General features: G+C 40.8%; 1 protein-coding gene across 1 annotated transcript in view; it reads right to left on the bottom strand.

The window, feature by feature from the left end:
• Positions 1-3,709: 3,709 nt before the first annotated feature.
• The window catches only part of Ciao1 (cytosolic iron-sulfur assembly component 1), a 120,851-nt gene continuing 112,034 nt past the window's right edge, over positions 3,710-12,526 (bottom strand). Inside the window, exons 8-9 of the mRNA XM_080282205.1 lie at positions 9,007-9,145; positions 3,710-4,049 (exon numbers count right to left, since the gene is read on the bottom strand). Coding sequence (XP_080138331.1) covers positions 3,778-4,049; positions 9,007-9,145 — 411 coding nt within the window. The 3' untranslated portion in view covers positions 3,710-3,777. The remainder of the gene's footprint in view (positions 4,050-9,006; positions 9,146-12,526) is intronic.

Raw genomic sequence — 12,526 nt, 5'->3', positions numbered from 1 at the left:
TTTTCTGAGTTAGGCTAGGTTAGGGTCCATAAGTACCAGTTCAGAAGCCAGTCACCAGAATGTTTATTATTGTATGAACCTACAGTACTTCTAAACCCTCATTTTATGTTTCTTTTGCATTTATTTCAGTCATTTATGTGCCTTATTGGTGTGATTTGGGTCTTAAATAGGTGCTATGCATGTCCAGAGGGAGTTGTATAGGTGTTTCTCTGAGTTAGGGTCCATAAGTACAAGTCCATAAGCTGGGGCCCAATATCCGGACAGAACCAATATCCGGACCTACCTATGGCTCTATTACGTCGGATACTGGAGTGATTGTATATATATATATATATATATATATATATATATAGATAGATAGATATAGATATGTGTATATATATATATACAGTGGTCCCTCACATTTAGCAATTTAATTAGTCTGGCAAAACCATCGCTAAATGCAAAGTGTACTTTATATGGGAAAAATATCAGTTAGTCTGCGCCCATCCTCGAAGTCACCCTTTTGACTCTCGATTTCCTTCTTTAAGTGCTGAAAATGAAACACAGTGTATTAGCAATACATTATACAGATAGAGTGCTCTATGGTTATACATCTACTCACCAGCGAAAAATGCCAAATGCTCGGAACTGAGAGAAAAAAAAGCACCCAAGGTCACCAGACACTCACAACAATGATAACAATGGCGGTCTGGTGGCGGACAGGTAAGGCATTTCACACCCAACATTTGCTAAATGCGAAAATGGCTAACTTGATAAACACTAAACGCGAGGGACCACTGTATATGTGTATGTGTATATATATATGGGTAGGGTTAAGAAGGAAGTAAAAACTATATATACTGTATATATGTACAGTCGTCAGCAAAAATTCGCTGCAAGTGTACTCGTGTGATGTGAGTCCTTTTGTCTGGCAACAGTGTAAGGGTACTAGTTGCCACGTAGACTTTTATACACTTTAACGACGTGTTTTTTAAAAGTGGTACTAGGGGCTGGCTAGAGTACAATATTATGTATACCGTATTTAATTACTATAAAAAAAAATGCAAGAGCTGACAGAATGTTATGAAACGACGTACGAGCGTAATACTCTGACATCCCTCATAACCGTGTCTAAACTCCCTTCCCCTCTCTCCTCCTTTCTCCTCCTGATGTCCCCCCATCCCTCCTTCCCCCTCCTACTCCCAAGTCACATTCATGCCTCTCCACTTTCTCCTCTCCCCACTCTCTCAACCTTCATTCATTTATCGACAGCACTAACCCAACTGGTGCATCATAATTCTCTCTTGACAGTTTACTAAACCAATATATACTGTCCATTGCTCAATTGCTCGAAAAGCTTTAATAAAATGTATCCAAGGCTAATTACCAATATTCCTTCCTGTTCTAATCCCATTCTCACCCTCCCCGTCTGATTCTCACTCTTTTTATTCCAGTTGTCATTCTTTTCTCCACCCCTTGCCACTACCAACAGCCTCTAGATACAGAAACGTTTGAGGTCTCATTCTTGTGATGTATTCCTTACTGTGTGTGTGTGTGTGTGTGTGTGTGTTTAGTGAGCCTGGCAGTTGGTGGTTATTATTTCAGTAGGCGAAATTAAACAAACATTTATGACCATTCCTCCTACTTTCTCTCTCTCTCTCTCTCTCTCGTTCCAAGGAAAACGTTCCCATCCTCCTCATACTGTTCACTGATTCATGAAGCAGGATCAGAACCCATCATGTTTCGAACTACTGCATCATATTTGGAGTAAAGAGTGGGTGAAAAAGACTGAGGCATGGCAAGATACTCTCGAATGTAAGGAGCTAAAAGGTTACAGGAATAGACAAGAAATGAAGAAAACTGCAGTTCCTTACGTAGATCTGCGCCGTGGTTAGGGTAGACAGGGTGCGGAGAGAGGGGAGTGGAAATGAAGGAGCATGGGGGGGGGGTTGAGAGGTTGGGGGGGGGGTTGAGAGGTAGGGGGGGAGGGACATGGGGTGGGTACGAGGGAGAGAGCAGAAGTTTTATCACTACAGTACAACATTCCTCTGTCGTCTTTTGCTCATTTTTGTGCTAATCAGATATAAAGGCTATTGCATTCTGGACGATTTATAGCACTAATTCTTACAAAACACGTCTTTAAAGCGTAAAAAAGCCTGTGTGGCAACTAGTTCCTATACACTGTTGCCAGACAAAACAACCACATCACACGAGCAGGCTTGCAGCGAATTTGTGCTGACGACTGTACATATATGGATAAGGGATGGCATTGTTAACCCTTTCAAGTTTCTGGGCTGGACAGATTATGTCTGTGCTACAGTCAGCTGCTCTCACGCTGATCCACATCTTCGCATCGTGACCTTTTCTTTGATCACTCTGTGTGAATACACTTTTCATGATAGACTGTTGGTTTTGGTGTCATTTTAAAGCTGAATAATTGTACTTTATCATAGTATGTCCAAAAAAGAAAAAGTCAAAATGATAAACTGAAGTTAGGCAAAAACCAAAAATTTTATACATTGCTGTAGAAAAATATTCACCAAGAATAAAGTAATAAAGAGATAAAGCCATGAGTCAGACCACCTGTGCAGTATCCGCCATGCATAGAGCAGCCATTCTGTGATGTCATGCTCCACTCTCTGTTATGATAAGTAAATACGATTTATGGTAAATATTTTACAAAAGTATCTTAAAATGACACATAAATGCATCATTGGAATCTCTGAGGTTGGATTTGAAATTATGCGAAAACATGTCATCGGAATCTCAAAGGGGTAATGAATGATGATGGACAGCTATGTCAAATCTGATGTATGCAGATGATGTGTTCCCTGTTAATAGTGGACAAGAGCTTGATAAATTGGTGCAGTTTTGTGGATGTCTGTGAGCAACAGGCTTTGAAAGAAAATTTTAATGAAAGTCAAATGGTGGTGGTGGTTGAGAGAGAAAATAACTTGCATTGGGAAATGATGGTGATTGGAGAGAGATGTAACTTGGTGGGGGAATTTAAGTATGTGGTTCATCGATAAAGTAACTCACAGTGTAACATTGTGGTGAATGAAGGGAGACATAAGAGGAAAATCATTACAAACTTTATAAAACTTCAAGAATGACTTTTACTACCATTTACTTTTATAAAACTTATTGATATAATGTAATGAGTCATTTCATAGCATAGATGCACAGTTTGTAACCGCAAAAATGTTCGCTTGCTAAAGTGCTTAGCATATGACTTCTTTGGTTATTGCAAAATTCACTAAATCACTTGTAAAATTTATCACAGTAATTCACAGTATAAAATAACACATTCAGCCACTCTACTATGATTTTAGTGCAATTTGGGTGTGTATTAATTCGTATTATTTATGAGAGGGGGGGGGTCACAAACTGGTTTAGACCAGCTCATCGAGGGTATATGTACTCGTTTGCGTGTACATATATATGTATACAATTTTTCAGTACTAGGGTAATTTTCAGTGTTTGCAAGTTTAACCCCTAAAGTTGGAGTCACTCATCCACCAAATGAATTTTTTCCCATAAGTTATGTGTTTCAATTAGTGTGATATCAAATAGCGCACCCTCGCACATCCACCATATAGGCTCGTTAATTGGGACCAAGGTGTATCTGTTTTAGGTGACACCATTAACTGAACATATCATACTTTAAAAGAATATCAGCAAAACAGAATTATCTCTAGCACAAATTACTCCCATTAATAAGCACTACTACTGTATTACTAAAATTTAGTTCATCCAGGCAAAGATATTCATCCTGTTTCATTCATTACTACTCTGCTACACAACCTGGAGTGGGTCTCTGTCTCTCTCTGAAACCAAAACCTCCACTTTAGTCTCCAGCAGAGTGGTCAGCAGGGGACGCAGGACAGAGACCAGGTAGCCACGCTCAGAATTGGAGTGGTCAGTAAGAATGACTGTGGTTCCTGCCTGTGTTGCATCAAAGACATCGTGATGACTCATTTCACCAGTCAGCCACAAGTCTGACTGTCTTCCTCGCAGCACTGATGAGCCTGACCCTGCACACACACTCACACTACGAACCTCTGATGCTGTAAAAAAGAGGATCAGCATTTAAGCATTATCATCATTATCATCCAAATATTTTTCTCCATCTAAGAATGACAAGACATAAAATCCAGACAGCGAGGAAAAAAAAAATGATACTAGGAGAAACTAGCTATCTATCTATAACCAGATGCCATAATCCCATAAGAGGTGGCCATTTGTCTTTTGAGTTACTTATTTATAGGGGGGAACACTAACCCTCTGCCAACCCACTTGATGGCACATAGGGCACACATGTGGGTTGGTTATATGGTTATCACTCAGCACTGTAAATGGTTTCCTGGCTTACAGGAAACCATTAGGCTGGTCACTCAGTGTAAAGCCACATGAAAAGGAAAGAAGTGTAGTAAAAAGTGACAGAAAAGATGGGAGAAATAGGAAGAGAGGAGGGCAGACACAGAAAAAGAAGGGTGAGGATGAGGGATGAAGTAGGCAGCACTGAAGTAGGTGGTGCTGCCTATTTCTTCCTCCACCATTATCATTCCTTTTCTGGATTGTTTGTGGACCTGCCTCCAGGTGTTCTCTCTGTACATCTGCTCCTCCTGCATCAAAGGCAGGTAATGCTGGCTGGAAACCTTCACCCTCCTGCCACACAAAAGTATCAGGTTTGCCGACACCAGGGTGGCTTGGGAGTGATGTTGGCACACTTGCATGCTTCTTTGCACCACACACACGCCTACACCCATGGACGCGAGCATGGGGATTGCCAGGAGCACGGCCACGGGCATGAAGATTGCCAGGGGCACGGCCACGAGCAAGGGGTGGGAGGGGAAGGAGAGGTGGAGGTGGGGGAGGAAAAGGGTGATGAGTCACCTGATGTGGGGTCTCCCTGGGGAGATCCTAGCTGGCCAAGCTGACCACATGTGGCCAAAGATTGCCATCTCCTCACATAACATGAAGGGTCAGGTTGTGGAGAAATGGCCCTTGAGGTGCTTGGTTGCAGTGATGAGGGTCTTGGCAGGGAGGGATTGCACCACACTTGTTGCAAGTGTGGTGGTAAGACACGGCAATGGCATTTATGTACAGTATGTGTTGTCTGTCACTCTCACCACCGTCTCCCTCATTTTCCACAGCCCCACGATCATCCACCTCTTCCTCAGAGGTGACGGTGTCATTGTCATAGGCCACTCCTGCCTCTTGATGCAGAGTAGGGACCTTTTCCGAAGTCTCAGAGTGGGAAGGGGTCAGAGCACGTGACATGTTGCTTTCAACATGATAACTTCCCGCTTTTTCTGAGGAACTTTTGCCACTGTCCGATAAACTGGACACGAGCTCATCCAACGCATGTCCTATGGGACTATCACTGAGTCCTTTTCTTGTATCCACGGGCAAAAGTTTGGCAGGGGTGGATGACACAAGAGGGCCGCATGAGGCGGGGATGGAATCGGACAAGGAGGATTCAGAAGACATCGTTCTACACCAGGGCAAGTCATGGGACAGACTGAACCACCCATGCATGGGCTGGCAGGAGTCTCTCCCTACCCATTGGTACTGATATGAAATGGCAGCCGGTTCAAATGATAGCGGGAAGACATTTGTGGCTCTTCCTGTCACCCAGCAGTCCCCATCCACCCAGTTTGCCAGGGCATATGCTGCTTCCCGGTAAGTAAGGGTTTAAAATCCAAATCCAAATAAAAATTCTGAAGGAACTGTTATACTTCAGTGTAAACTAAAATATTAATAAATTTTTTTATGTACCTCCATTTTTTCACATTTGCTAAAGGAAATTGCAATTTGCAAGTAACAACCAAATTTAGCACTAAATTCCTAAAACTGTAATAAAGGTACTGATAATTAAGTTGTGTATATTATTGCATTATATATATTTTACTGAAGATTACTAGAAAAAATTAAATGAAACTAAATTTCTGGTCACAGTTCTTGTACTGTACCATCGAAAGTAAACATTAAGCCTAAGTCATATCATTAATGGAACACCGCCAGTGTGTACCATCAGACTCGCAAGTTCATACCAGTTTGCCACAGCTGCTTGACAGAAGACTGCTGTCTAGATATTTGTATCAAGCTTCATTCTAAATATTCCTTATGTTTTAGTTTAAACATTTTACCATTTAAGAATGTGGGATAAGAATGTATCTTTGAAAATAATCATCATTACAGTATTAGTTCACACCTAAACTGATGGAGAAATAACTGCTATAGTCTAGGGTCACTGGGTAAAAGAAACATTTATTTTTCACCATTACTCAGCTGATTCTGATACGATTACGATTGTTGGATAATTTTTCCCTTCTGATAGCGATACCGATATCAATCAGCTTTTGCTTGCCAGTTTACGACATTATATCACACTCTGCCTTGAGGCTGGCTGGAGGATTTTTCCTTACCCAGGAGATTCAAACCTGGGGTAAATGAAAACTGCACTAGAGTTAATAAAACAGTCATGCATATGCAACCCAGTATATATATATGGTACATATGAGTTTCATGCAGTGGTTTGTCAGAGGAAGTCTGACTGTGCACTATTATTACTATTGTTATAGGTATCATTATTACTGTATTATTATCATTCAATCATCATCTAATACAGTGTGGCCCCGTGAGAAGCACAGGAATGGGGCTAGGCAAGTTGGTCCTGAAATTTAAGATGAGAGTGACCAGCCTTACTCATCCCTGAGTGGCATTACATGAGCAATAAGCCCCAACCACCCTTTGGCTATAAACCTGCACCATATAATAATAATAATAATAATAATAATAATAATAATAATATAATAATAATAATAATAATAAAAATAATTAATAATAATAATAATAATAATAATAATAATAAGAGTGAGAGGAGTGGAAATGAGTTATTTAAGAGGAGCCTGTGGAGTCACATGGAGAGACAGGCTGACAAATGAGGATATAAAGGAGCGTTGTGGTGTGGATGTGGATGTGATAGGAAGCGTTAGGAGGAATACACTGAGGTGGTTTGGCCATGTGGAGAGGATGGAGGGTGAAAGACTGACAAAGAGAGTGTATGTGAGTGAGGTGGAGGGGGGAAGAGGGAGGGGGAGGCTGAGGATGAGATGGAGGGATGGGGTGGAGAGGTATATGAGAGAGGGGGGTGTGAGTTGGGAGCAGGGCAGTGAAATGGCGGGGGACAGGGCAACGTGGAGGTGATTTGTTTGTGGCCACCCCGAACGGGATTGAGGCGTCTGGCAATAGATAGATAGATAAGACAGAATAATAATAAAAAATAATAATAATAATAATATTATTATTATTATTTTTATTATTATTATCATTACTATTACAGTAGAACCTCTCTCATTTGGACTATATGGGGGGAAGGGTTGTCCGAATTAGCAGATTGTCCGGACCATCAGGTTAATCTCCAGTTCATACCAAACTCTATCTACATATGGTATGTTTGTTAATTATTAACATATGTGGCATATGTCAACCCTACATAACTGCAAAAGATGAAAGGATACCAGTACTAAAATAACAAAACTAATCATGTAAGATAGTTTTGTATTGCATAATTTACAGGTAAGGCCATGACAAGAAACTAGCCTACATTTTAAATTGTAGTAAGTGACTAAGGCCCGTGTAGGCAAAAAAATAAATTTATTAATTAACTGTAATATTTGGAATAAAAGTAAAACTTATGTAGGCAAAAAATACATTGTCATCTTTAGCATATTGATAACACCCATAAGGGCAAGAAGCTAATGTTTGATGTACAAGTAAAGCACATTTAAGTACAAAAAATAACCTACAGTAATCACTAAACACTGCAGAATATTCTGACCCATTCTTGTGTAAGCAAACTCCTCCTTTTAACACCTTTATTCATTACAGAAGCTACACTTGCATTGAGGGGCATGGTAAGGAGGATTAACTTTTGAAATACAGCATAAAAATATAAATGGTTGGTGAACTAGTTGATGGAACGAATGCTAGCGTGTGTTTAAACAGGCGCCCATGTAGCGACCTAGCGTGATCCGAGACGAAACGAATGATGATCGCTTTCCGCGCTGATAATGAAAATGACTTTAGACTTACTTTCAACATATTTTTGGAGCTTATTATTTTTAAATTTTGTCCAGATTAACAGAAATCCGGATTAAAGGGGTCCGGACCAAAGAGGTTCTACTGTATCATTATTATTATTATTATTATTATTAATCTGCAAGGCTTGGTGGATGAGTTTGAGAGAGTGTGTAAGAAACGGAACCTAAAGGTGAATGTAGGGAAGAGTAAAGTGATGGTCTTTGAGAGAGGCGAAGTTAGTGAATGTACAGCGAGGTTGGATGGTGAGGAATTGGAAAATGTGAGTACGTTTAAGTATTTGGGTAGTGTGATGAGTAAGGATGGAGGTTTGGAGGATGAAGTGCTTGAAAGGGTACAGCAGGGAAGAAAGGTTGCTGGTTCCTTGAAAGCAGTGATAAGAAACAGGGAAGTGAGCATGGAAGTGAAAAAGTTACTACATGACAGTATTGTGATACCAACTCTAACGTACGGAAGTGAAGCTTGGACATTGTTGGAAGGACACAAGTCAAGAGTGAGAGCAGTGGAAATGAGTTATTTAAGAGGAGCCTGTGGAGTCACGTGGAGAGACAGGCTGACGAATGAAGATATAAAGGAGCGTTGTGGTGTGGATGTGGAGTTGATAGGAAGCGTTATGAGGAACACACTGAGGTGGTTTGGCCATGTGGAGAGGATGGAGGGTGAAAGACCGACAAAGAGAGTGTATATGAGTGAGGTGGAGGGGGGAAGAGGGAGGGGGAGGCCGAGGATGAGATGGAGGGATGGGGTGGAGAGGTATATGAGAGAGGGGGGTGTGAGTTGGGAGCAGGGCAGTGAAATGGCGGGGGACAGGGCGACTTGGAGGCGATTTGTTTGTGGCCACCCCAAACGGAATTGAGGCATCTGGCAATAGATAGATAGATAGATTATTAATCTGGGATACAATTTTCTTGTACTTACACATGTCTGTCTTCTGAGCTAAAGCTACACGCACATGAGGTAGTGATAGGTAAGTTTTAACCTTGTCCACCGCTTCCTTGATTGTGATAGGTACTGACAGCATGCATTGCCGCCCCATGCCATATCCAAGCTCTGGAATCTGTGTGAAGAATAAGGTAGGTGTGGATGAGGTGACACAATAAATACAATATTAGTTTTAAATTGTTGGTGACTTAAAGGAAAGATAATGTAGCTAAATAGGTGTTGCATGCCTGCTGTAATAGGGAAGAGATGCAAGCACAGTCTGGAGGAGCAATGACCAAAGTAATTAGCTAGGCTGAAAGAGATACATAATCCTGGTGAAGAGATGGAAGCTGAAGGGAATCAGTGACAGAAGAGCCAATGATGAGATGAAAAACTTTTGACTGCACCTGTTCAAAATGTTTTAATTGGTGATACTGGAGACAGTGCACTATGGACTGGTGGTAACTGTGAGAGTGACTTAGATGGAGTGGCGAGCTAACTGCAGATATACATTGCAAGACTGGGAGGAGATTGGATTCCTGTTATTAGTTCAATCAGAATTTGTCTCCCAGATCTGAAGAGGGGTCAGGTTCACTGCCGTACTTCTCTGAACAAACTATCAAGAACATTAAATTGCACATGACATCCACATCTGCCATCATAATATGTTACAGTAACACTTCACTTAATTTATTCAGCAAAACAGAGACCTTTCACAGTAAAGTGGTTAATAAAACAATACTACAGTACTAAGCAACGCAGAATTCTTGAGATCATGCAGGTAATGTGAAATTATTTTTTTGTTGGAGCAGATAAAGATTTTATCTTTGCTCAAGCAACACAAGTGCAATAAAAATCAAAGTCAAACAGTGTAAAGATTTTCTCCTCTTTCAACACCTCAAACATATCTTACAAATTCATAAATACAATTCATAAATTTTGATGGATAAGGTCAGAGATTTATATTTTGAGATGAACATTCCAGCAATTTTAACATGTCTGTCTGATTTTTCTCTCTCTCTCTCTCTCTCTCTCTCTCTTACCTCGGGAATTAGTTTTTGTCACTGTGTATTGTTTATTTAAGTGCATGATTATGCACGAAATGTGCGTTCTCTCCTAGGCTGTAGAATATGCACTATTGTGTAATAAACTGTGAGTTCTCATCTAGGTTGTAGAATAATCTGTGCTGCTCTAGTGGTGGCCACGAGAAGGTATTTAAATGGACTGTCCCATCTCCACATGAGTCAGTTTGTCAGTGGCGGACAGACAGTGACAGAGAGAGGGTCAGTAACGGACAGAGTTAGTTAGTCAGCGAGAGTCAGACAATGAGAGCTAGTCAGTGAAGGACGGAGTTCTGTATTTCATGGCACATAAGAAGCACTTTTTTCCCTAAAAGATACACGGAAAAGTCCCCGTGCATCTTCAAGGATGAATGTCATGAAATCAGACTGATGTTAGCTCTGGCTCTACGGTATTCAAAACAGCCACATATACAGGTAAGTATCCTATAAACTGTTTATCACTGGTAGAATATACAATAAAAAACATTTAATTAAACTAAACCTGCTGATAAATTGTGAAAAATATGATGCACTTGAACGTTTACTCAGAAGATTCATGAAAAGCTTTAAGAACAGCCAAAACTCTTGTGTTTACATACTGACACTGCTGTCACCTGGTGTCTGCTGGTGAATATAACTTGAAGCCCTCAATGCAAGCATGGATTTTTAGGATGAACAAGTGGGTTTTTTTTTCATCCACTGCCAGACACCATGTATCCCAAACGGGGTGGCCAAGGGCTTAGAGTTAATTGTTTTACAGGGAGGGGCACTAATCCTCCACCAACCCCACTTGACACATAGGGATGCCAACAGCATCTGGTGTTCCCAGGCGGTCACCCATCCAAGTACTAACCAGACCCAAAGTGTTCATAAGTTTTAATTGGGCTTTATATTTTGTGATTTTATATTATGAGGGAGGGGGGGGTGAGTTGGGGGGAGGGGAGTCAAATGGTGGGTGACAGAGTGACTTGGAGGCGTTTTGTCTGCGGCCACCCTTTGCGGGATTAGGGCGTCGGGCTATAGATAGATAGATAGATAGATTTTATATTCTCCTTGCATGAATCATGCTGATACTTTACACGATCAAGTGAATACTGAAATGCTGCCACCTGGTGTCTGCTGGTGAATATAGCTGAAATTCCTCAATGCAAGCATGGATTTTTAAGATGAACAAGAGTTTGTAACTTTCTACTGGCCTTTATATTTTGTGATTTTGCAATAAATTTGCATGAATGATGCTGATATTTTACATGCAGTCAAGTGACTTGAGGACAAACCCAACTGTGTTTACATCCTGACAGTGCTGCCATCTGGTGTCTGCTGGTGAATGTAACTGCAAGTTGTCAATGCATGCATGGAGAATGAACAAGTGCTTGTAACTATTTATTGGCCCTTACTTTTTGTGATTTTATATTCCCTTTGTATGAATCAAGCTGATACTGTACACACAATCGAGTGACTTGAGGACAAGCCCAGCTGCGTCAAGTTCAACAAAGCAGAAGAACGGTGAACTGAAGCAATATTTGGTGTGCATATGTATGACTGTGTTATGGATTTTCACTTTTATACAGTAGACTGATGAACAGTACTGAAATGAGATACTAAGTGAGTATGTTTACAAAAACACACTTTGTTCAAATTTTAAAAAAATAAAAAAATGTAAGGATGGACAGAAGCAATTTGTAGTGTTTAAATATAACTGTGATACAAATTTTCACTATTTTAGTTCTTATATTCAATAATAATGAAGCTACTGACTGACGAATACTACTGAATGGAGATCTTGGAAGATGAGTATGCCATTGTGTGAATGTGACTACTATATATCCAAGCTAAAGTTGTAGTGGGTATGGTTATTAGCCAAAAACTTTTTACCTCAGACTTCCTCTTTCAAAATTAGGGTGCATCTTACATGCCGCGAAGTATGATAGTCAGTCAGAGGGTCTGTGATCGACAATCAGTCAGAGACTAGACAATGAGTGAGTAACAGTGCGTGAGGTTGCTTAAGAGAGAAACCACTGTGTTTTGCTAGTGTATCTCAGCTGTGCCTGGAAAGAATAAATCCCTGACACGTTGAGTGACCTTTGATTAACATTCTGGCTTGTCCGAGCGAAGGAATCTTTGTATGCGGCATGTGTCAAGAGCGTAATGCTGTATGGTAGTGAGACCTGGGCAGTAAACAAAGGATATTCGCAAGCTGAAATGTACTTAAATGACATTCATTAGGTGGATGTGCAGTGCGTCCTTGAATGCGAAGCCTGGGGGTGGGGCTAGGTTTAATATGGAAGAGTTAAGGGGAAGGATGGGATCGGACTGTATTGGTGTTGTGATGAAGAGAGGTAGATTGAGATGGTTTTGGACTGTGGAGAGATGGGGGATGACAACTGGGTACAGAAAGTGCAAAAGTATTAACGTTGGGGGTAGGGTTGCAAGAGGTGGACCGAAAAAGACGTGGG

This window comes from Coenobita brevimanus, chromosome 92 (assembly GCF_032717465.1).
Source record: "Coenobita brevimanus isolate Jiangsu-jjx chromosome 92, ASM3271746v2, whole genome shotgun sequence".
Taxonomy (NCBI): Eukaryota; Metazoa; Arthropoda; class Malacostraca; order Decapoda; family Coenobitidae; genus Coenobita; species Coenobita brevimanus.
This window is presented reverse-complemented; position numbering and strand designations above follow the sequence as displayed.